The 25,991-nt window shown below is 42.7% G+C and overlaps 1 protein-coding gene across 3 annotated transcripts in view; it reads right to left on the bottom strand.

Annotated features, from left to right (window-relative positions):
* Nucleotides 1–25,991, bottom strand: part of FN1 (fibronectin 1) — a 54,520-nt gene that overhangs the window by 15,538 nt on the left and 12,991 nt on the right. For 2 of the 3 annotated variants that reach the window (XM_010583262.1, XM_010583261.1), the window contains exons 11-29: nt 24,726–24,854; nt 22,964–23,107; nt 20,442–20,563; nt 19,036–19,213; nt 18,735–18,911; nt 16,979–17,107; nt 16,772–16,861; nt 16,035–16,229; nt 14,381–14,653; nt 10,865–11,131; nt 9,237–9,331; nt 8,711–8,879; nt 8,319–8,405; nt 7,368–7,559; nt 3,493–3,675; nt 2,413–2,502; nt 1,597–1,866; nt 1,096–1,212; nt 502–666 (exon numbers count right to left, since the gene is read on the bottom strand). In XM_010583262.1, the coding sequence (XP_010581564.1) occupies nt 502–666; nt 1,096–1,212; nt 1,597–1,866; nt 2,413–2,502; nt 3,493–3,675; nt 7,368–7,559; nt 8,319–8,405; nt 8,711–8,879; nt 9,237–9,331; nt 10,865–11,131; nt 14,381–14,653; nt 16,035–16,229; nt 16,772–16,861; nt 16,979–17,107; nt 18,735–18,911; nt 19,036–19,213; nt 20,442–20,563; nt 22,964–23,107; nt 24,726–24,854 (3,072 nt within the window). Of the gene's footprint in view, nt 1–501; nt 667–1,095; nt 1,213–1,596; nt 1,867–2,412; nt 2,503–3,492; nt 3,676–4,722; nt 4,996–7,367; nt 7,560–8,318; nt 8,406–8,710; nt 8,880–9,236; nt 9,332–10,864; nt 11,132–14,380; nt 14,654–16,034; nt 16,230–16,771; nt 16,862–16,978; nt 17,108–18,734; nt 18,912–19,035; nt 19,214–20,441; nt 20,564–22,963; nt 23,108–24,725; nt 24,855–25,991 lie in introns of all 3 variants that reach the window. The other variant, XM_010583260.1, reaches the window with a different exon arrangement.

The following is a 25,991-nucleotide window of genomic DNA, read 5'->3' on the forward strand; positions in this document are numbered from 1 at the left end:
TCGTATCAATGTTAGTTGAGGATTTTTGTTGTTTTAAAGGCTACTAAATGCCTTTATCTGCAGCTACAGTAGGAGTAGGATTAGGCTATCTCCAGATCAGGAGCGAGACGACAGTCCTGGAGATAAAGTCAGGTCTCATCAGGATCACATAATATGGCAGTGCCCCAGAAGCACCAGAGTTAAGCCAACAGTGACCCCATGATATGAGGGCCCAACAGAATTTCCACTCTGCAGTAAACAGTCAAATATTGCTTGTAACCCCATCTGGACTCCACAGGGTCTCCCTCCTCCAAAAGTCCAAGACCACGATCCCCTTCTGTGTCACGTCATTATCATGCTGGGCCACCACGATATGCAGCTCCACTGAAAATGAGAGGCTTACAACATAGCCCATGACTTCTAAAAGAAACCAGGGATCAGTGATACAAATTTATGGGGATAAGCCAACACAAAGATGTAGGGGGTTTTTGTAGTTTTTTGTTTTGTTCAAACAGGTCTCACCTGTTTTGTAGGTAACAGTGACTGGCTTGCTACTGGCAGGGCTGTCTCCACGGCCAGTTACAGCATACACGGTGATAGTGTAGTCTACACCAGGTTTGAGGCCAGTGATGGTAGCAGTGGACATGGTGCCAGGCACTGTAAACTCCTGCACAGGGCTGCTTCCACCTAAGGAGGGTGGGGTGGAAAAAGAAATGTAATGGATCTCTAAATTATACATTTTAAATCATCACAAAAAAACCTGAACAATACTATATGCATCAAATTGAACAGAGGACCCTGTTGATTTCAGTGGATCTCAGGTCAAAGTCTTTTTCAGACCAACCCAAGGAAAAGAATGAAATACATACACAGAACCACATCTAAAATGACTGGAGTGCTCCAGATGCTCTTTTTGGTAGACAAAAAATGATTTGCTTTCCTTTGTCAAATATAGGTGCCTTATTTTTTAATCTTCTCCAAGTACGTTGCAAGAATCTCAGAGATACAAGAGTTTGTCTGCTGCAGTCAAACTTGCCTTTGCCATTTTCTGTAGCTTCCTAATGGCCTCAGAATAGAGCTTCTGGTCTGTGACTGGCCATAGCAGCCTGCTCTCACCTGTTTCACCATAAGTGATCCGATAGTATCTGACTGTCACTGCAGGTGCATCCCAGGAAATCACAAGGCTGGTTGGGCTGGTGGGGGTGACTTCCAGGTCCCTCGGAACATCAGACACTAGGAAAAAAGAGAAGCGAGAGAGTTTAAACACAATTAATGTACATCGGCTACGTATTCCACCTATTATATCATGCTCCTCTGCTACTCATCTTAGTTCTAGCCCAGTGCACACACCTCTACAAATGATATATCTGGTTAAAAACCATCTGGCATTGGACTAGATTCAATGAAAAAAGTTCTGCTGGCTCTAAAGATCTCTGACTTGATCTGAAAGTAGCGTGGGTCCTCCAACCTTTTTCTAAATCAGTATCACAGGTGCTTTCCTCATGAGCAGTTTCACCAGCTCATGGTAGGGAAGATCTGGTTTAACAGCAACTACTTTGCTAGAAGACAACCAAAATCCTCGAGGTAACTTTTAGCCAGCCTTCTCTCAAGGCTTACCTGTTGTTTGTTGGCCAACCAAGGGCACGCTTTCCTCTCTGCCATTGATGGCGATGATGCTGACCACGTACTCAGTCCCTGGGAGCAGGTTGGTAAGAGTGATGGAATTCCGCGAGGGGGGCACACGGTCCTCCTTGGGTCTGCCAGCACCATGCTCTGGGTGATGCCGGATTTTGTAGCCCGTAATGGTGGCACGAGGAGCAATCCAGTGGACAGTGAAAGAGTTAGCAGTTATATCCGAGAAGTCAAGGCCAGTGGGGGAATCAAGACCTGGGTATTTCAAAGAGACAAGAGACTGAGCTCAGCTGAACTACTGGTCGTGTTTCATTAAGCTCAGTACCACAACACTGCCAGATCCTAAGCCAAATGCTGTTCAGCTGTGGAACTAAACACATATGTGTTCAGGATCAAAGCGAGATAAACAAGCACTGGAACACAACTGTAGGGAAAGAGTATATGGCACACACAGACAACACAGAAAAAAACAACACACATGACCAGCAAACTCGTTACCCAGTTACGAAACAAGAAAGTGATAGATATAATAGGCTCTGCCTAGGCTCGTTCTTGGGCAGACACTGTTGGTACATTCACAACAGGGTCTACAATGTTCTATTTAAAACCAACAGAAGTTCTGGCTCTCAGACATAATGAGATGTGAGATTTCCGAGCATTTCCCAAGATGCGCATCTGCATTGCTCTTTGATATCTAGCTGATGCCCCATCAACGAGGTGACAATACATAAGAAAGAGCAACAAAGTCCCATTAATGAATCTTAGTGGATGGCACATGTGTCTTAGGCTGCGCGTAAGTACCTGTTTTCTGGATTCCAGACAAAGGTGCACTTTCATGTTGCTCAGAAACACTGTAGACTCTCACCAGATATTCAGTACCGGGGAGCAGATCTGTGGAGTTTAAGTACAGGCATTCAGACATATTTCTTTACTAATAGCTAGAAGTCACTCAGCCTACACAATTTTAACTGTGTTTAAGGGGGGTAATCAGGTTTTGCTTGATGGAAAATCTGAGCCTCCAAGACAGTCAAAAATTTAAATCAGTTCTTTTTGTGGCATTATGGTTGCTTGCAATGTTTTAGCCTGAAGGAGCATGGTATCCTGTATCATTGCTTCATTAGTTTGTGGAGACTGGCTAGAACCAATTAGTTTTCTACAAGGTCCCTTCTAGTTATCTAGTAGTTTAGTTATGCACCAGGCCAAAGCTTTAGCTCATATAAACTGGAATAGGACCAAGGATTTCCAACACAGCTATTCTAACTCCGATGAGCTCCACATCTGGTCTTTTATTCTGAAAGTGGGTATTGTCTCTCACTCAACCAAGCTCATTCTAGGATGGAGAAAAAAAACTTCAAATATAACACAGCTTTTGCAGCAGCAAAAATTAACATCGGCTCTTTGAAAATGCCCACATTTTGTTGCCATGTCCTGTAAGTTTCCAAACAGTATTTATTTTCTGGTACTGAGCATACAAAGCCAAAGGAGCAATGACCTTTTGCACATTCTGATCCTCTTCCTGAAGCTCTGCACTGCAAGTCCTTGACACTTATGGCAAACCAGGTGAGTAATATGTATTTACTCTTAATAGCTAACCAGGCTGCAAATTAATGCAATTGTCCCATAGTCTGATTCATCACTGTCCTTGGATTGATGGGAAAAACTTTCCCATGGTTTGGCTTTAACTTGGGTAAAGCAAGCGGCCAAACCTCATTTAGTGTGAGTTTGTATGAGGCTACTTCAGCATCAGCTTAGATCAGCCGAGAATTTGGCCAGTTACACTTACAGCAAGCAATTTTTCTTTTGCCTCACCTTATGTCATGTCTCCACCTATATATAAGGGGCTGCTTATATTTGTTTGGCTTATATATGTAACTTCCTTACTTGTTAAGATCACCATGTTGTCTGAGGGTGAAATTGTCAGCTCTGCAACATCTTCCTCTTTCTTCACAGGCGAGTAACGCACCAAGAAACTGTTCAGAACGATGGAAGTTGGTGCAGTCCAAGTCACTCTCATAGTATCAGGCCCCACATTAGTGAAGCGGAGATCAGTGGGAGGAGGCACAGCTACATAGCAAAGAACAAATGTATCTTAGTTCTCTGATTCATAAAAGTTGATCAAGATGTATGTTCAGGGTATCACCAGAGAAAGTATCTCATGCATCACAGACTACTGTGTCAGACCCATGCAAACAGACTTCTAAACTATAGTCAGTTCTACTATAGTTAAGAGCAAAATATGTCTGTACTACTGTCAGGCTCCTTTAGCCTCTTGGCAATTCCGGATACTTTAAATATACCCTGTGGGGCTAATTTGAAAACAAGGTAGCAAGTTTCAGTAACGTGCTTCTTGCAGCTGGATTTCGTATTACAGAAGCAGAGCCAAGAGAGGTTTAAAGTTGCCATACAGCAGCTTACAGATGGAAAAGTAATCTCATCTAGAATTCATACATGCACACACAGGAGAGGAGAGGGTATATCACTAATTTCCTATGACTCTACTTCTACTTGTGTCGAAGGATTTACAGCCTCAGGATTTTCAAAGACAATAGGATTTCATGCAAGAACCAGTTTTCAGCTCGCCTTCTGCTCATGCACTATAGAGACCCTTGACGGTGTGGCATGGCTGTCAGTGGCATGTACTCAGGGAGCAGCCTTTCATCTGCATCATTTGGGGCATTGTGGAAAGAGTGGGGCCACCACTGAAAAAAGACTGCTGGAAGCTCAAACAGCTATCAAGGCTGAGCGTGTCTGCTGAACTGCTCCGCCCTTTGGCGCTCTATTTTGGGGAATCACAGTTTAAAAGTCTGGCAAATATACAGCTCAAGTTTCAGGCTCTTGGTTCCAACTGGATGCTGGAAATCTGAATAGCAGAAGGTGAATGAGCCTGGTAAGTCTGCAGCCATACACAGTATTAAAATGCCTCAAATTAGAAAACTGAGCAGTGCATCTCCATCCCCGCTGCCATTTAGAAAAAGGAGCGAGCTGGGTCTGTCTGGCTTCCCCCTAGTGAGTGGCTCAATTCCTCTTTGGACAAAGCCCTGTCATCCCGACAGCCAGTGACAGCATGAAACACCATCCACGTCACAAAACACAGAAGTTTTCAAAATTCACCCGTTTGCTGTGTCAGAGTGGTAGGGGCGCTCTCTCCGCCATTAATGAGTGTGATTACACTGATGTCGTAATCAATGCCCGGCTCCAAGCCTGTGACTGTGTAGTATCCTACTGAGGAGTCCACAAAATCTTCAAAAATAGGGACACTTTCTCCTGCCGCAACTACTGTGATGCGGTAACCAATAATGGTGGAGGCATTTAACGGGGTCCACCTCAGGCCGATGCTTGAGTCAGTTATGTCAACAAAGCTTAGGTCAGTGAGTTGGGGCACCTCTAATGAGTTAAAGAGCAAACGGGAAAGGCAAAGACATATAGAGGCAAAAGAAAGACAAAGGAGAAAAAAGCAGTGTTCATCACTATTAACATTGACAGAACTTTAGAAGCAATTGCGGTGATATGCAAAGTTTCTCTTGGGGTTTGGGGGAAAAGGAGGTTTTTTTGGTGGTTTGTTTTTTGGTTTTGGGGGTTGGGTTTTGGGGGGGGGGCAGGGGGTTTGTTTTTTCTTTTTATATTGTACCCTTTAATGCAGTCTCCAGCTGCCTCCCCGGGGGCAGACAGAAGCTGAAACCCCTGTCCCCTGAGACAATGCACTTCCACTTTAGACATACAATTTTCAGAAAGACCTACAAGAGGCACTTAACTTGCAACTAATTTACTTTGAGCAATGATGAGCCATAAAGACCCATCATTTTTTGATGAGAATTGGAACCGAAAAAACATACCGAGGGGTTTTTTTTGCTGGTAGAAAACACGAGATCAAAGTCCATTAATGTATAAATAAAACAACTCCTCTGAAATAATAGTTGATTGACCCTCTAGAATTTTTGACTTGTTTGAATGGTAAGTCTAACTTTTATCATTGAGATCATAAAAATATCAACCCATTTGAAGGGGCTAAATCAGACTATGCCCTCAGCTGGTGAGAACCATCACAAAGCTTCAGGGTAGATCATCCACTATATGAACTATTGACACTGGACTTGGAAAAAAGTCTCAAATCCCTGTAACAGCTTGAGGATCTGGCACAGAATTCCTCAAGTTCTACTTACCACTAGCTGCTGCAATATATGTGCTAAAAACAGACGATACAGAATAGTGAGTAATAAAACACTTTCTTGGAAAGATGGCAAATGGTTAAAAATGACCTTTAGATGATAAGAATTCTGTAAGAGTGACAACATCCCCATATTCAGAGGTTATGCCCAGCACATGACATGGCCAAGAGGCTGACTTGATTTGTTGGCTAAATTGTTCAAAATCTCAGAACCGAGCCACTGAATAAGGATCCTCTTTAATGACCTTCTAGATGTTGCCTAAATTTCTGCATGGCAAAAAAGCACAGCTGTGACTGTTTTTGCTATCAACATTATTCCTATTAGCAAAGCTGTTCTTTTCCTGCATGTTAGGACCAACAGAATTGGGCAGGGAGTGGGGAATGTTAGATCCATCTTTAATCAACAATGGCCAAACCCTCTTTGCTCAAGTCAATAGATTGGTATTGATTTAAGCCACAAGATTTGGCTGTGTAACATTAGCAGGGTGATCCTGAAATCAGTAGGAGCCAATGGATGCTCTTCCTCACTCAGGATCAATCACCAGTAGGTGAGTCAAAGATGCAGGGCTCGGTATCCATTCTGTTGGATCATTACAAGTTAGCCTAAAAAGGAATTATGGGACCGTAATATTGCAAAAGACTGGCTTTAATAATAGTAGTTATGTTCTATTTTAATGCCCTTCTAGGAGAAGACTTATTTTACAGAATAGATGCCAAAAAATGCCAGTTTTCTGTAAAATGATTGTTTATCCACATGGAATGCATGTACCATATCACCTTTAAAGAGTGCTAAAAGCCAGAGACATACATTCTTAGCTTTCCCCCACCAGAAGACGGTAAAGGGCTAAAGCTATTACTGCTTTAATTATGCAGTATCACAGTATTAGTCTACCCCCCAGGGAGCATACAGCACTTCAGTGAAGCATAGAAATTTTAAAGCAGTGTTACAAGAGCAAGCAAACACAGTAGCTGGCATCATTTCAGGGCTGAGCAGAAACAAAAACAAACAAAGCCCTCATAAAGGAAAACGAAATTAAACCATTTGAGGAGATGCATATTAATTTTGCTACTGTGACTACAAAGGTAGTTTCTGCAGTCATCACAGCATGTAATGTGAGGTGGCACACACCATTTTGTGTCCCAGAAGTGCTACAGAGACAGACCTTTCAATCTTGGTTTTCCTCTCCATTGTGCTGAAGTGATCTTCTCCCACTATTGCTGCCAAAATTTCTCCTGTGCTTGCTTCCCACTCATAGCTCACCTACTTCCTATTCCCACCAGCTGTGCTCCAGATGCTGGGGCACTGCAGGGCCAAGTTAAATCTCTGTTGCTCTCCAGTTCAATGTACTGATAAAACAGATCCATCTCCTTACCACCACCCTGTTGACAGACAATCTAGGCTGCCCATGCAGAGAAGTACACGGGTATAAAAACTGCTGTCACATGTTGGTACATGGCTATTCTGCTTCTTGAGACTAAATATAAAGCCTAAGCCCTCTGCCATCAGACTAATAGGAGTTCTGCAATGTAGGGCTCTTGGGCTCAGCAATTTGACTTTGAGTAGCTAAAACTGCTGCTCATCCTTCATTACCTTGTGTGATGGTTTCGGAGATGGGGATACTCTCCTGGTCGTCCTTGACTGAGTAAACACTGACGTTGTACTCCACACCAGGGTTTAGGTTTTCAAAGGTGCAGGTGGTCTGATCTGCACCTACTACTTCCTCCAAGGTAGAGCCCTGCTGCCCATTGGTAGGAGCCGTGGTCACTCGGTACCCACTGATGCCTGAAATACAGATATACCAGTATGCAGTAATCTTATGCTGTATTTATTTACATCAGGTCTCAGTATAAACCACTGAAGCAAACACATTACCTTTTACACGTGATTTTGCCACCCTGAGCCCAGCAGGCAAGAGGTTGTTTTCTCAAGCACCCCAAAATAAGGTTCCCGGGAGGTAGCCATGCCACTCTTACAGCATAATTTCAGTTCCCTTTGAGTTGAGACCTTACCAAACTGAAAATCTCATGACATGTCGAAAAAAGATACATCTACTGACTGAGAGCGGGGTTTTCAAAAGCTTTCAATCCTTGTTTTGCAGAAGTCAGTTGCACAGCTCCCATCAGCTATTGTGGGAGAAGAGTTCATCTTGAACACTTTCAGAAATCCCATGCTTACTCTCAATAACATGAGCTCATTCTTCACTGCCAGAAATCTTTTTGGTCCGTTTTGCTTTCCTTCCCTTGGACTTTTAAAAAAAAATAATCCTTCAAACCCCTAGAACAGCTGAAATATTTAAACACATTCATACTCCAAAATAGCATTTTACATGGAATGTAAATCATGAAGAGTCCTATGGCAACCTATACTTAACTGTGAATTATATCCTTGAATATATCTAGAAATAAGTACATTTTTCCTTAAATTACTCAACAGCAAGCTTCCCATCAAAGTCTCCTTAATGAACTGCAAGGCTCTGCAGAACAAATGTTAGCATTCTGGTACAACAGGAGGTTTGAGCATAGTGTGAGTTCACATAGTTACCTGGAGTTGTGCTTCTGTCCCAAGAGACTACCAGGATCCCAGTATCAGGATTGGGCTCCAGGCGCAGGTTGGTTGGTGGAGACAATGCTGCAAGCATTCAGACAAATGGGTCATTTATGGCACTGAGAATCATGCGAGCTCCCTCAGCATCCCTCCTCCCCAGATTCTATCCTTACACTTCAGAATTAGCTAAAAAATATTCTCCTGAAGTTGTGACCCTGCACTGCAAGAACTAGTGCTACTGTCACCTACGCATCAAAAAGAAAACACCTTCCAGACCACAACAGGAGGTAAAGACTAGAACTGACTCCCAGAAGACAGCCATTCATCTTGGGAGCACAGGGGAAGCAAGTGGAAGAAGGAATAATTGTGGAAAAGCAAATGTGTCGTACGTGTAGTCACTCTCCTGATGATTGGAGTCTCTCTCTCCTGGCCGTCCATCAGGACTGTGAGGCTGTAGGTGTACTCCACTCCAGGGGTCAGGCCAGATATCACGATGCTGCCAGAATCAGAGATGACCTCCCGGGGAGCCTCTCCACCCTGGCTTGGGCGCACACCCAGCTGCAGAGAAGCAGCAAAGTTTGCTTTTTAGTCTCAAATATTCCTATTCCAGCTAACTATCAGCATCCAGACTTATCATCCAACATGATTATCATGGGTCTGTATGCTTCATGTCAACTGTTAATCCTGTAACTTGTGTTTTAGATGTCTCACTGATGAACTTGACCTGAAGCCCAGAGGATATGCTTGCAATGACCTCTGTGACCTAGACCTGCCCCTTGTAAGCACCATGTCTTTTGCACCTTGTTCCTTTGTACTACTATCTTCACCACAGTCCATAATAAACAGCTTTAATCTGTCCTCCATATCACAATGAAGCAAGATGAAGAAGAAACACAGGACTTCAGTTTCTCCTACCTTGAAACCAATCCTTGGGGCAGGTGTCCAGGTGATGACAATAGAAGTCTCAGTCACTTCTGTGTTATAAGGAGGAACAGAGCCAACAGGCTGATCTGTGAAGTGAATTGACAGAGTTGAAGTCTAGCTGCTGTGATGGGACCAAACAGTTAGAAAACCTGACCTACAGCAGTCCAAATAGCAAGAGGTATGTAGTAAGTGCTGAACTATATTACTTCTGAAAATCCAGTGATTTGGGAGGGATCTGACAGATGACTTCTGTCTGCTGCTGAGCTTGATAGACAGAGTATGCAAGTGGTCTAATCATAGCCAGTGCTTTTGTTGTTCCTGAGGAAAAAGGAAATATTGAACTGGGCCTCATGGGTCCTCTATGCATCCAACCCCAAGAATTTGGGGAATATTGTTTTTGGCATGATATCTAAAGTGTTCCTCAAAAAACAGCTTTTTTTTTTTTTTCCTTCACCCATCATATGCCATTCAATCAGCAGAACACTACACCCTTGTCTGTCAACCAGCTGTCCCAGCTAGGACCATCTCATCCCTCACCAATATCTTCAACTCTTTTCAAGTCAGCAGAGTGAAAAGGAGCTCAAAGTCAATCTGAGGAATCTGTGGTCTCATTGATATCTGTCAGGAGCATCACACAGAAGCCAAAGCCTTTGCGTACTCCAGAACCAGTCTAAATAACTCCACTGAGTTTCATCTGAATTGGCTTCGTTATTAATGAAGAGATTGGTTTATTAATCTATAGCCTTAAACTGGACTGGTTTCATTCAGATAAAGCAGAATTTGAAGGCAATATTCATCTGAGATAGGTAAGTCTGGTTGCCACCTTGCCAATGTCAACAGTGTTACTCTGGTTAAAAGTTTGAACCTTTATTTTATGTTCTAAAAGAAACCACACTCCCTTTTGAAAAGAGGATGTGGTTCTGAGCTTGGATGGCTTTGAATTTTGTTAGTTTATATGACTGCTTCATCATTATTTAAACAGTGAATCTATTTGTTCTTTGTAGAAGTATGTGTGGGTTCTTACGGAACTTCCTTTCCTCCCAAAGTTTGCTTAATATTTCTTCCAAGCCAACAGCACAAGTACAGATGACTGAAATGTAAAAAAAAAAATAAAATAAAAGAAGGGTAGAACGCAATGTTTGTGTCAGTTTCTGTAACTGCAGTTGAGCTGCCTTAGATGGTATGGTTGGGCTTGAGAAATGACTGCCTTCAGCTTTATAGAAATGACAGACTAATTATTCCTTACCCGTTTTAAAGGAGCTGTTTGCTTTCCTTGATTTGTCATGCCAAAACCAAACAACTTGGAAAGATCAAGTGAAATTAAATTTCTTTGTCATTCAGTTAAACAAAATCTGAGGTACCAGTAGTAAGTTCTCCCTTTTTTTTAATCACCAAAAAGCTGAGATGTATTTTACTAAAAGCTCTCTGATGCAAATAACTCTCTTTTCCCAGCCAAATAGTTCAGAAAGAAGAACAAGGAATATTTCCCAAGCAGTTCTGCTGGAATGCTACTTCAAAAGGCTTCTTCTATAAACCAATTCACAATAGCCACTTTCAGCACAAGTTTTGAAGAAAGGCTAGGGCGTTAGGGAAGAGGAATACGTGCCTATTGTACTTACAAGTTGTGAAGACTCCAGTCTCTCTGGCGCTTTGCAAGTCATCTTTAAACGCCACAAGGTACACTGTGTACTCAGTGCCAGGCTGCAAGTTCCTGAGAAGGTACTTGGTGGCAGAAGGTCCCACATTGTAGGTCCTTGGTTGACCTCCTCTTGTGGGACCTGCAGTCAGCCGGTATCCTGTGATCACAGCACGGGGCCGTGTCCACAACACTAACACTGAATGCTCCGTGGTATTGAGAAATCTCAGGTTGGTGGGGGCATCGAGCTCTGGGGAAGAAAAAGCATAACATGCATCAATTTTCCAGCTGAATCTTTACTTCACCCCTACTTCCAAAGCACGTCCTTTACCACGCACAAAACATGGGTGTACAGTGAGGTTGTTGAGCCTGTATTCCTCACTTGGGGCACGAGTGCAACAGGGGGGAAGAGAGAAGGTGGGGACCATGAGAGAGCTGAACATAGAAGTGAAATAAATATACCCACGCCTCAGTGCCATCCCGTAATATGCTGGGCCAGGCAGACATGCACATTCTAGGCTGCACCAATTTGGGTTGCTGCCATACGTGCTCATCCCATGGGGAAGTCAGGCTAATGGCTGAGTTGAGACAGATGAACCCAACTGCACTCAGGAATTTCAATAGTTTCTCATGAATGCTGAACATTTTTTAAAAATTAGCTCAGTTTAGACTAGTGAGTGTAAGCACAGAAACCTAACTTTAGCCCTTTTTCGTTAAAAAGATTTATTCTTTTAAATCTTTGCCCAGTCCTACTCCCTGCCCTCTCAAAGTCCCTTCCCAAAACAAAACACCCCCACTTTGTCATTTTAATGTAAAAATAAATAGCAGTCAGCAACTTTCTGCAGAAAACCAGTTCCTAGATCTACTTAAAAATAATCACTGTGGAACCGACTATACAACAATTCTAAGCATGCTCATCTCTCCCATAGGACTCACACAACAGCTCTTATCAGGCTTCCTCCCCTTTTTATCACTGCCCTTGGGAAGCTGCTGAAACTGATAACCCAGAAAACTACATAAACAAGAGGCTGAAGCGACACAGCTTCTTCAGCACTGCACTGGAGTCCAGCAAATGGCAGAGAAGTCACTACATTTGGTTGAGACAAGATGAGGCTCAGAGGGCAAAAGGCACTTAAGCAATTTTCCCCCACAGCAGGCAGTGTAGCACTGGCTGCAGCAAAGAATTTATAGCATCTACCTGGCAAGTCTCTGCACATTTTCTAGGCCCCAATCATATGTTGAAATTACGAGCAGTGAGGAAAGGTTCCATCAATGCTCTTTTTCGATAGCAAATGCTTTTTTCTCCCCCTGACTAAATAACATTTTTGTGACAAAAATTAATGTTTTCATCACTCTCCCAGTGATTCAGCGGGAAGCAGTTTTTGTCCTTTGTTTTCTCCCCCACTGTCTTCTCCCTTTTTGAGGAGGGAGGAAAAAAGGAAGCAAGGACTTCCTTCTTCCACCACTTGCAAAGATGGGGGAAATAGTTCTAAAAGACAAAGGATGAGAGTGACCTTCCTCAGGCCTATCTCCAACCCATGGGCTGAGAGTCAGTTTTATCTCTTCTTGGTACTTAGATCTGTGCTAAGTCTCATCTGACAAGGATTGTATCTTCCTCCGATTTGTAGCCTACAGTCAGTTCCTTTCTGCACAATTTAATTTGCCAGTTCTGTTAGGCTTTTATCACTTCCTCCCCCCATACTAAAGGAAAAGGGGGAAGATTAAAAAGCCACACACACACTCAGAGTTTATTTGTAGACTGCTTTTTAACGGAAGGCCAAAAAGAGGATCACATTTACACCGTGGGAAGAAACTTTTGCTGCAGGGTTTTCCTTGGGAACTCTGAATGATTTTTGTTTCCCAGGACTTTCGATTACAGGATGCAATTTATGTGAATACTTTCTGAAATGTGGTTTAGGCAAAGCAATTAAGTGGATGATCATAGCCTAGGACATTTCCTTCCAGACATTTGTAACTAGCCCTGTGCTGTCTGAATCAAATGCTTATGCTCTGATGTACTCCTCTCTGTGTGGACTTTCAGAGGAGCTCTACACCTAGCCAACGCTCCTGAAAACAACCACAAAAAACTACAGATCTAACTGGGAACTGAGCCCTACTTGTTCTAAATGCTTCCAAGAGAGTTCAGACTCCTAAGTCGCATCCTTGCTTTTGAAAGCCTCACTTGAAAGAGGAGGGAGGGTGTTCACGCCATCTATGCTACACTGAAATCAGATACCTATGTCAAAGGACAAACATAAGGATCCCATTGTCCCTGCATAGTCAAGGGAGATGGTAAGAGAGAGAGGGACTATTCATGGCTCCTAACTTTATGGATGTAAGTAAATACTATTTCTCAAACAGCATGGCTATATTCACAGATTATCCCATTTCCTTTCCTTCTCTCTCATCTTTCTAAGAGTTGGGCTGGATTCTCAAAAGTTGCTCTCCTGTACTGAAAAGTATCAGAACAGCAGCAGATGTGCATAGCTGAATTTTTGTCCTTTGAATAATGTGACCCACTCAAAGAACACCACAGAGTCACCCTTCTATTGCCCAATAAACAGGATCTGTTCAAAGGAACCCCATCCCAGGTTCTGTCTGGCCTGCTCTTCTTTGATCAAAAATGGAGATAACCACCCAAGCCCATGCTCAACTCCTCCTCTTCCATCTGAAAGCCTACACCTTGCCCAGCCACTGCTCCTCTCTTCTCTGCACTTCTGCAAAGCAAAAAGCAATGCCTGACAGACTGTGTACTTTGCTTGTCATCTTGCCTCACACTGATGATGTGCTGCACTGCCACTAGATCATTAGCAATCGGGTTCCAAGAGATCCTGCACCACCTTTCCGGACAAACATATGCTCCCCATGGCTCTTGTCAACAGTCCACTGAGGTTGCTGCAAACCAGTTCCCCAGATTTCACTGTCAACCCAGTGAAACTTCTGGGGTGGTGAGACAGCCTGTGGAAAGCCAGGCCTGACCTGGCAAAGCTGAAATGTAGTCCTTTCAATGACAAGGCCTGTCCTTATCTGTGTATGCAGAACTCCTACTGCTGACAGTGGAGCCAAATAGGTATATAGCTGTCAGAAAGGAGATGGGATTTTCAGAGAAATCTCAGCAAGGCTCCTAAGTCATGCTGAAATCTGCCCCAAGGTATCATCAAAAAAAAAAAAAACCAAAAAAACCACACGCTGCAATCTGTGCTGTAAAAGAACTACAGGGCCCATCAATTTTCAGTCAGTAATAAAAGAGTTGAATTCCAGCCATACAAAATTGTTTTAAAGTGCCATGAGAGTTAAACTCCCATTGGAAAGCCCTGGAGGAGGATAAATCTGCTGAAGAGATCATTGTTTGAATGAATTCCCAGCCCTGTCATCCTAGCTATGGGATACCTCCTGGGCTATAACTGTTGCACTTTAAGTGCTCTGTTTATATTTCTCTAAGCGACAGAGAAATATGCACTTCAAAAGGTTGAAAAAAGCATGAAGGAAAGACACTCACTGGTGGTTTGCTCTCCAGTCAAAGGTTTGCTCTCCCTGCCGTGGCTCACGGCAAAGATCTTAAAGAGATAGGTTGTTCCTGGGAGCAGGTCAACAATTTCAGCAAAAGAGCTCCTGGTAATAGGCAGTCTCTGACCATGTTGGCCGGGGCGATTGACAGGGATCACTTCCACTCGATAGCCAGACACTTGGCTCTGTGGTGGGGTCCACATGATGGTGATCTTGATATCAGAAACCTCCACGAACTGCAGATCTTTGGGTGAAGGAACTTCATCTGAAAGCAGAGTGACAGAACAGTGTTAGAGGGAGTCCTTAGCAATTGGCAGGAGAGGCTATAGGTTTACATGGAAGAAAAAAAAGTTAATTTTGATTGAACAATGGCTATCCCAAGAATATTTACCAAAATAAAAACATCATGGTAACCTTACTGTAAACATGTGTACACACATTCCCAGACAATATTCAAGCAGACTACAATTCAAAATGTTACTACATGGTCCCAAGTATTTTACATCTTCAGTCATAGAAGGTATCTTGCTGTCACAGAAAGAGAACTGAAAGACCAGATGTAAAGTGCTACAGAACTTCAAGTATATCCAGAACCAAAAGCTTGGGGGGGGGGGGGAATATTCCAGGAGTTGGAAACAGGAACCTCCTTTTAAAATTAAGACAGGGTTTTCAAAACCCATGGCATGTTCTGCATGTCTATAATTAACTTCAAATCCACCTTTTATAATTAAACAAGTACAGGGGCTGATCTGGCCTTACTATAGTCAAAGGCAAGATCCAGTTCCCTCTGTGTTGTCCACAGTACTGCACCCTTGAATTCCTATGTTCAAATTAAGTTTCTTCAGATTAGGACTGATACTGCCCTAAGGTTAACCAGTGCACATTTTTGGAAGATACAGATGCCAAACCATAAAGTCATTGAGCCGAGTTCATTCCTGGTAAATTCCCATTTGCAAACACGTGCTTGCAACTTGCAGGACCATCAAATTCCACTGCTACCACATCAGATCCCAATTCTTTCACTATCCTTTCTTTTGGTTTGGCTATTCAGCCCAATTGGATACTTAAAGAACCCTGAAACCAGCAGTTTTTTAAATTGTGGGTGCCTCAAGTTTAGATCGTATGGTGAGCAATCTCCCATCCCCACTGACTGCAATGGAAAATAATGGTTAGGACTGGAAGGGAGAGGGAGAAGTCAGGTGAACAATTCAGATTTGTGTTGTGGCATCCCAGTACCTAACCTTAAACAACTGCAGGCCAAGTACTGAGGCAAAATGATTTACCAGGCTCTTAAGAAAATCTCTTAGCAGAATCCCCTTAAGACAATTTAAGAAACTCTGATCTCTCTTTTCTGTAGACAAAATGCAAGACCAACCTTTTGACCTGCCTCCAGTCTGATCCCTAGGAATTACAACCCTATTAATACAGAGTGGTGTCTTGACTGTGTCAATTCGTAAGTGAGTGTGACTTCACTATAGAACTTCAACACCAGTGACATTTACAATTAAAAACCACAACAACCATGACAAAGAATTGACTTCCTTTACAGATTCATTTCGCTAAAGCGATGTGAGTCTGCATTGTCATTTGGCATATGTACTAACAGAAAACTCAGCGACTAATATCCAGAACACGCTGACCATTACCTGTGCGTGGGACGCCTGTGGTTTCCTGTTGGATGAAGACAGGAGTACTCTCCTGATTTTCTTCCACTGCGTAGATGCTGATGTTGTACTGAACACCTGGCATCAAGTCACTGAGTGTTACAGAGGTTGCAGTGTCAGGCAGGTTGAGCTCTGTGCTGCTGCCTTCCACAGAGGGTGTGTAGATAATTCTGTAGCCTAAAGCAAGAGAAGTATATATAGTCCTCAGCCACAATTTGTAAGCCAGCACAAGGAATGCTAGAAATGAGAGCTAAACTGATCTCCCTACTGAGGTTTCATAAAAATAGTCCTAATCTTCAGCAGGACCTGTGGCTTGCCTGTACTCATGTCCCATCTACAGATCACACACTCAATGCCTTACAAAGCATAATCTGACCTGGATTAGACTATTTGAGTTCTGACATGTGGATTTTTTTTACAGTTCTCATGCTTGTTAAGGGATGGTCTGGGTGACAGATACGAAGAGAAGGTCATGGGGCTTGTTTTTGGTTTAACACAAATCCAGAAGGAAATATTTTCCATCCAGCCTCCTGAATTGCTTGGTTCAGACAGTGAAACCAAGCAAATGCTAAACTGCCCATGTGACTTCCAGCTGGTCTCTCAGACTGGGCAGGATTATGCACTAGCCCTCTCTCCCAGAGTTACACTTCATTTTCTATTTTACCTAGATTTCAGATTCTACCAGTAGTGCAAAATAGGTGCACTTCAATTAGACAAACCTGTGATCGGAGCCTGTGGTCTGCTCCAGCTAATGACAATTGATGTGTCATCTACACTTTCCACGGTGTGATCGGGAGGTGCATCAGGAGCTGTTTAAGGGAATAAAAAGAGGTGGACAGCAAGCGTGAGGATAAGAGGTAACAAAAATGTATTGAGCAAACAATAAAAACAGTTTTCAAACTGCAGCAACACCCACCCACACATACCTGTAGTCTGTGAAGTAGACAGGATCAGATTCTGCTCTCCCTCTTCAGAGATCTGATAGACATTAACAATATACTTGCGACCAGGAAGCAAGTCAGGGATGTTGACAGAAGTGGCTGTGCTTGGAAGATCTAAGGAAGGCAGGAAAGAAAAAATTGCCTTAGCAATTTTATCTTCTTGCTTTCTCTCCAAATGAAATAAGAGACCTCTGTTCTAATCTGGGCTGAATCACAGTCTTTCTGCAATAAAACAGCAACTGTTCTGCACTGTATCTTCAGTCCACATCAGAAAAGTTGTGTGGAGAGTTGGGACAGGACTCCACTCTCAGCAAGCAGACAACACCTAGAACAGCAAGGCTTGATGTGTGATATGCCAGGGCAATTTGAGCAGCAAGCCCCCTGCACGCTGCTGGCATTTAGCCATCTCAGCTAATTGAGTACTCATTTCATACCCTGACTTGTATTTTCAATACAGAAATATATGGAAAAACTTTCACAGGAATAGGTTATGTGGAAAGACTGACTCATGAGTGGAGAAGAATGACATTATGAGGGCCGAGGAACTTCTCTCCCGCATCCCTTCCCCACATATCCACCTACATGCCAGATGTAGGAAATTCCCCCTGAAGCAGCTCCTTACTGGCCAGACTGAAGCCAAGCATCTTAAGGGAAACTGGAACTGCCTTTCAATTTGCCTGTAAACCTCTGTCTATACACAGATGAGCTCAGGAGCTGCTTCGCAACACAGCTTAGCTGTCTGGGAAGTCAGTGTGCAGACAAGAAAGGTGGTGACAGTGCTGGCAGTCCCAGTGTAAGTACTTCTGCTCTTGAGTCCAAGCCTGCGAGTTCAGGGAGCAACAGTCCAGGGAGAATTATTAGGTCAGAGGATTACTGTTCTTTTTCTCATGTCATTGTTCTATCGCACTGAAGTCCAAATAGCTATTATAACCTCAAATCCTTGTAAGATATTGCTATTACCTTTGTTAAGACAGGAAATTAGGAAAAATAAGTTAAGATGAAATTATGTGTAGTGACACAGGCTCTATAGTAGATGTTGGAAAAGTGGATTCAGTTCCGAGGTCTGAGTCCGGTGCCTTTAACCAGCTTCCCAGCTTAGCTAAGTTGTCACATAATCAAAGATGAGTAAGATCTGATCCAAACAAAACAACTAACAGAGCAGACTGGAACAGACATCCCTGAGATGAAAAGTAGCCAAGAGAGGGCACTTGGGAAAGATTTCTGTCCATTCTGATGGAAGGACAAAGAAACAGCAAAGGAAATTAGCCAGGCGGCAGGTTTGAAAAATAGGTTTGGTTCTCTTCTCATCGGCACTGCTCCTCACTTCAGGATGCTCTGGAAGCTAGTAAATTTACATGATTTCAAAAGGTAAAAAAGACTGGACAAATTAATGGAGCTGAAAAGAATAAATAGATCTACCCACAGTTATTACAAATCCACCACCTCTGGCTCAGAGAGTTTTGCTGTGCAGGATTCTGGGACAGTATTATGAGGGGGTACTGCTATATACTTGCCTTGTGCTCATACTCTTCCTTGGACATGAACTTACAGGCATTGATGAAGAAAGGACAACAAACTAAGTGAGCTTTTAATCTGAGCTAGTCCTGCCACTTTCATATCCTAATTCAATCATATTGAAAGATAGCAAGACCCTAACTACACTAGCTATACTGATCATCACAGAAAACAGCAATGTACTGTTAACAATGCTTTGGTCTAGTAGACTCAAATATTGTCTCACCAAGATACTGTGGCTCATCACCCTCCTCGCTCAGCTCATACTCGACACGGAATCCAGAAACTGTGTCAGAAGCAGAAACCCAGGAGACAACAAAGCTGTTGGCTGTGATTTCAGTGACTGACTCTGAAGTAGCAACCACGGGAGGAAGAAGAGTTGTCTCTCCTGAAACAGTGTTGCCTACAAGAGAGAAGAAAGAGAGGTTTAATTAACCATTGCTACTTCTGTGTTAACTGGGATGCACAGAACAAAGACTTATGTGAAGGAGATTAGGTTTTTCCAGATGCCCCACTGTTCAACTTACTTGTTACTGCTGTGGTGCTGGTTGTGGTAAAATCAAAGCGGGTGACTTCTTTGTGGCCATACCGCTGAACACTGATGAGCTGTCCTTCATATATCACACCAGGCTTCAGGCCTGAGATAGTGTAGGAGTTCTGGTAGCCAGGGATGGTGGCTTCCTTCCACTGCCTTCCAGAGTTTTTCTGCAAGAACAAGGGCACTCAAACAGTGAGACACTCCCTAGCCTGCAAGCAGGGGTATCTACTGACCTAAGCTGCTATATGGTTACCAAGGTCTGTGATACTCAAACACAAACATGACTTGAATGGCTAATGCACAGATGAAATCAAGTTGAAGGAGATGAGAAAAGTATGCCGGGAAGCAGGGCTAATGACCTTTTGGGTAATTAAGTTTTACTGGGGTAAACTGGAAAACAATCTAGCTTTGAACTTTTTCCTTTAAAAGAAGCATTATCTGTAATATATAAACTAAACTCATTCCTTTATCAAAAATGCAGTAAGGCATGAAGGCATGGCTGGAAAATGCATATTTGAAGGCTGTTCACAATAATACTCTAAGCCATCATCTGAAAACAATATACAGAAAAGTTCTTCCCTTCTACCCTGTGTTTGAACTCTATGGGAAGCTCTAAAATAATGCTCCATCCTCTGAGGTTTGTATTCCAGTGCTTTAAAGTCCATTTCATTCAGGCCTTGATCCAAGATACACTGAAGTCAGTAAAAAGAGTTGAGTGCCTTTAATGGCTTTGGATCAGGGCCTTTATTGTTCTCTTAATAACAGGCAGCATCGAGGTACTAATGTTCTTAATCATTAAGTGGTCTTTTGTGAAGCTGTACTCAGGGGAAGTGTAACACAACTCATCTACATTGGTTAAACCTAATCATTCCTCAAATATGAATGAGCCAACAAGCAGTGGTTAACCAGCTTTGGTTTAGACTTCAGAGAAGATGGGAGATGACTGTTTATTTAATCCAATGCTAGCTGTTTATATCTTCATATCCTACTCATTTTTACCTCCTCATTAATAGGATAAAATCTATCCCAGTTGTCTCTGGATATGCACATGGTACTAAAGCAACGTTTCTTAGGATGAAGAAGCTTCCACAAGGATTTACATTACTTAAGGTGAGCAAGGATATAAATTTGTCTGCTTACTGTGCTAGTGCTTTGGTTAGTAAGATACTTCATGAAAACAGAGACTAGTAAAGTTAGGGCAGGAAAACATCAAGTGTTTGAGTAACATACAGGACTGGTTGTCTTTGATCCTCAGAGTAACTGTTGACCTCAAAAGGACAAGGACACTGAATCAGCAGCTAAAGTTTACTGAAATTGTGTCAGCCTCTTTCAGACACCAGAAAAAGCCAAATACAGTATTTTTGATGAATGAATGATGATCAACGTGGCACTCACCGGTCTCCAGCGCAAGATGTACTTGGTGATGTGAGATCGTTCAGGAGCATTCCACTGGATAGGGTGGGAGTTTGGCTGATTTGTACTCTCTGTGATGATCACCTGAACAGGCCCAGTCGACCCTGAAAAAAAGAATTGCCATTTTTAACACACTGGGGATGCTTTTCTTCTGCCATCGTTGTGGAGTCATCAAAAAGCAAGAAAGTTGTGTGGCTGGTATACTATTTCTATACATGGGAAACAAGTTAAATTGTCTTCCTATCCTTAATGCTTCATCACTACATAGAAAACTGGTGAATCAGAATATATTCTGGGGGGGATTTAACATGCACTTTTGGGGTTAATTTCCTGAGTTATCAATGAAATAGAAAACCGGAGTGGTCTAGTATAGAAAAAGTCTGCTAAGCAAAGTCATACTGTTCAAAGAGAGGGAGAGTCTCAGCAACTAACTACGTTCATCAATTAATATCTTCTGCAATGAGAGCAGGGAAACAGATGAGAAATGTCTGCCAAATCCAGGTCTAATTTTGTGGCATGATGAGGGCAAACTCCTGATCTGACATTGAAGACACCCTGCAAAGAGACACTAGGCTTTTACTATTTTACTAAATTTCTCAATCAGTTGATTTGAAACACTGAATTTTCATGACGCTGTGGAGCACTCCACAGGTAGTGAGGCATGTCTTCTGCACACACACCACACCGGAAGGGTTGGTGGAAATCTTGAGACAGATCAGGCCCATAAACTCATGAAAATACAAGTTCAGCAGTGCTCTAATGCTTAAGACTACCGATTGCATTCAGCTAGATCAGGCTCAGGTGTATTTTCTCCACAAAGCTCTCCAATAGAGAAGGAAAGGGTTTATGATCCCATGGTTCTCCTTTCAGTCCCTCCCAGCCCTGCTAGGGAGGTTTCCCTGAACGCTCAGCAGCACTGTCCTCATGTTAGTTCTCAGAAAATCCCAGCAAAGAGCACCCTGGAATCTGCAGGAAAGTGTCTCATTTTAGCCATTAAATACCTTCACCCTCCCCCAACTCCCAACACTTCTAATTATAATTTATTTGGACAACTGTGTAACATATATACCTGCTCCGTATTTAATGGGACTTCCAGGCAAACAAACATGTGCCCACAGGCAGAAAATTTCAAAGCTCACCTAACCCCAAACCTACATTCAGAAATATTAGATTTGGTTTATTTACGCATTTTCAGTCACTCTTGTGTGTAAAGAAGCCCAAAGCCCTGGTCTCCAGTCTGGAGGCATGCATATTTCACATAGCTCAGGGAAATGTTTGTTTAAGCAGTCTGACAGGAGTCAATGAAGCTCAGCAAGCCCCAGTAAGAAACTCAAGAAAAAAAGTCCGAAGAAAGCCCGCTTCCTATTCCTGCCCTCCTTAGTTTGCTGCCCCAAAGAAAGGCAAGTCCATAGTTCTGTCTGCCAAGTGTCCTTTTGCCTTGTCTCTAGCTCACTAGCTGTATGGCCACAAATAGAAATGCAGTCAGTTCAGTGACAACACTGCTGGGTATAGGTCAGGTTCAATAGGGTGTTGTCACAAAGACCTTCTATACAGTGTGCGTGAAGCAAGTCACAAAGAGGTACTCACCTTATTTACATGAGTATGTTGTTGCAATAGACTTCAAAGGGGCTAGTCCCCTTCTACAGCAGGGGCACCTATATTAAAACCCTCTTTCTGAATGAGCCTCACATTCCCTTTCTTACCTCGCAGGGCACTTAGGGTATAAATACATTGCAGCTACTGAGTGGACAGACTCTTCTTAATCTATCTTGATATAAAGGCAGAGAATCACCTCAGCATTGAAACTGCTACATCCAATCCTTATGCAGTTCCTCCACATTTATGCTCAGAGATGGGCTGGGGAACCAATGACATGAGCACAGTCTTCTCTTCCCAACAGGGAAGCCAAAACACAGCCTTAATATTTCATTTTATTCAGATTAAGACAGTGGCAGTTGCAACCTTAAACAAGAAAGTAGGGAGGTTCCCCTTATCATATTCTGTTCATGGAACTGAAACAGAACAAGCCAACAAACAGGCATTGCCTGTCCCTATAAAGATTTCCTGGAACAGACTGGGCAAACAAAAGTTCAAATATTTAATTTCTTCAGGGCACTGATCAGGAAAAATGTTTCGTTCTGTGCTGGATTTTGCTTCTGTAGTGAGTAGAAAAGGAAAGACTAGACATGTAAGAGTTTTAAGCAATAGAAACTGAAGGTTGCAGGTGTGATATCACTAAATACTAAGATGCAACGTAAACCCAAGTTGTTGTGTGGACTGATAGTCATTCTCTCAATGAACCCTGGCCTCAGGAATAGGGCCTGGCCCCCTCTTTATAATCGTGACACCTGTCTGTGCCTGCCAACGAAGGGGGGGAAATGGTTCTGTTTAAAAAGGAAACCAAAAGGAATAATGTACAGAAACCTGAACAGGTGAGGGATGGAAAAATTGCTTTCCTCGTGTCTTAGCAGCTAGATGAGTCAGTTATCTGTTGGGTTTCTTACCAGGATAGGTCTGCAGAGGCTGGCAATGCCATTCTCCAATACCACGACCATAGCAATAGCACTGGTATCTGACACCATGGACGTACTTCTCCCATGAATCTCCAATCTGGTAAAAGGTACGGGTTTCTGAATCCTGGCACTGATCTAAAGGCACAAAAGAGACAGTTAACCACTGCGTGTGACTGAAACTATAGTGAAAAATCTATGCTGAACACAGAAGAGTTAAGTCACAAGAGACTTTTACACAAAGAAATGTAACAACATTTATTTGCAAATATTGTTACATAAAGAGAAACTGGCAACAGAAATTGAATCTCATATCAAGGTTCTTGATGTATCACTGCATGTGTTAAGTTAGATACTAGGGGGCTAATTCAGCTGTGATGCATTTCTTAAGATACTGTTACATACAGGCTGTCCACCTGGCAAGCTTTCCAGGGAAGTCAATGGGGTGTTCCTTCAAGAAAGGATTTATTTTGAACTATCTATTGTGGAGCCCAATTCTACTCCAGTCAACTAAGTTCTCATCCAAAGCTAAACCATGCTGCTCTCAAGAAAATCAATGGTAAAAGTCCTACTGGCTTCAGCAGAATTCAGTTATAAGTCTGAAGTGACCCGTTAATTTCCAGCAGAGTCTTTCTAGATGTACTATTGTATAAACCAAAGGAGGACAGATCAAATCCTGAAATCAGCTTAGCTAGCATAAATACAACACAGTACCAGCGCTTCAGTACACTTTCTAGTCTGACCTATGCCTGTGTTTCTGGCTCAATGGAAATTTCCAGTGAGAACTAGCATTATGCTCGCTTGGCTAAACAGGAGCCTTCTTTAGACAGAGCCAACAAAATTAAATCGATTGCACCTTTACAGATAGCCAAAATCATTCCCCCTCCCCTTCTTCCAAAGTAGTAATTTTCAGGAGCTTTACAATCCAAGTTCCTCCAGTAAACCTGTACAGATATTACTGTAAATAAAGCAGAACTTAACCACTAGTAATTTCTAATAGATTTTCTTGGCAATAGTTTGAAGTTCTTTTGGATTTAGTAATTGCAAACTAAACAGCCAGGTCTTATCTTCCAATCAAGGTTCACTAGGGAAGGGGGGGAGGCAGAAGAGATGAAATCTCGTCATTCCTACAGAAAACCACGATGGTTTTAGCTAACCTCCAGAGTGCTATTAACACGTGTTCTCATCCTGAGCTTTCTCTCTTTGCCAGAACAAAGGGCAGCCAAAAAAAATCAATTTATTCCAAGGTAAGTTAATATATGCTGGCGCTCCTTTTTCAGTTCAATGAGGAGACCTGAAGATTTTAGGATAGAGAAAGGAAAGAAAACTGATCCTAGCATTAGTGCCTAGCTGCATATTGTTTTATCAGCATTCAGTCCGAGAGCCATGCCTGCTAGGCCGACAGCTTAAGCACCAGGATTCAGCCAAATCACCCCAGCCTGGGGATAAGGGTGCCCTGTTACCACAACTTGCTACATTTTAAGAGGTATGCGGCCACAATCCATTACCAATGCATCATCATTGACTTCTTCTGTGGCATGTCTGATAACCCAAGTTTATGTCCTTAAAACTAAGAATGCCCTTTCACTTACCCTCTAGTAAATCCAGTGTTACTTCTACTTTTGCAGTTGTGCAATTCAGGGCAGAAAGTGGGCAAAGACTGGGCCCAAATTCACACATCATTTTCACCATACCATAACCAGTTTCTACACAGCCATACAGTGCATTTGGCAAGCAGGAACAGCTGGTGACTTACCAACAGGATCACATTTCCATCTCCCCCGGCCCTGGCCAAAGCATGTGCAGTTCAACATGTGCCCCTCATCATGACGCTTGTGGAAGGTCTGGTTCACATCATAGGTGATACCATCCACAATGCACTGGTCTGTTTGAGAAAGAGCAGAGACAGTTTGTCAGCAATAGCTCTAAAATTTAAGACAAAATCCTTCTGCTTGGCGTATTGTTCCCTCCTTTTGATCAGCTTACAGAGACTGACCGTGACAAGCTCCATTCACGCAAAAGGGAGCCCTCCTGGTATCTGCAATCATCACAGATTAGTGCTCCATACACACCACTGCTCCCAAGTTCATTTATCAGCAGTGTGCAAATAAGCAACACTTGTAGAAAAAAGATGTGTAGGATGCAGTCCAAAGTACTATACGTTACTCAAATTACAAAACTGCCTGGTTGTTCCTTTTGACAGATTCCACGTGTGAAAGAAAATCTAAAACAGCACACCAAGTCTCTCACTACCTCCTCTGAGGAAGGTCTAGACTGAAATACCTCAGTGACTACTGTCTGAAATCATTAGAAAAGGGCTACTCCAAATTCATAAAGATACCACAAAGAGGTACAAACACCCTCATGATGTTATTCTGCTGGGTCTCTCTGCTACACTTTGTAGTAATCTGAAGACAGAAGCAGATCTATTACACTTCCAAGATGCTACTGGTGCTTACTAATCTACTGTTCCCTCAAAACACAGTAACCAGATCCCAATCCCATGCTTAAATACAATGGTATCAGTCTATTAGGTTCAATGGTGATGCATCAATCTGTGATATCTGACCCAGAGTTCTTAACGCCAGTCTAATGACAGCAAGGAGAAGAAAGACAAAACAAACACAAAAACCACCCCAAAAGCATGTTGTTTTGTTAACTGGGACCCAAGTGACCCAAGTTCAGTTCTGGAGTCAATCACAGATCATCTGTCCTTGGGGAATTGACTCAGTTAATCCCAGGCTTTCATTCCCCATCATACTTTCCCACACCACGGGCACGGCATTAGGATAAACCAAACAGCGCTCAGACCCTCCTATGGGCACCAAGGACCTTCTCTGGATGCTATGTTTAAATAGCTCTACTTAGACAACCTTTGCCTTTTGAAAAAGCAAAGTATTTCTACCCCCCTCATTAAGAAAGGCAACTAACTCCAGAATGAAACTGCAGAGAACTAGCTGTGTATGTGGAAAAAGGAGTTTTACAGACCAGAACTTTTAGCAGTGCATTTCTCACTGTTCTG

This window comes from Haliaeetus leucocephalus, unplaced genomic scaffold, assembly GCF_000737465.1.
Source record: "Haliaeetus leucocephalus isolate CR32 unplaced genomic scaffold, Haliaeetus_leucocephalus-4.0 Scaffold880, whole genome shotgun sequence".
NCBI classification, from domain to species: domain Eukaryota; kingdom Metazoa; phylum Chordata; class Aves; order Accipitriformes; family Accipitridae; genus Haliaeetus; species Haliaeetus leucocephalus.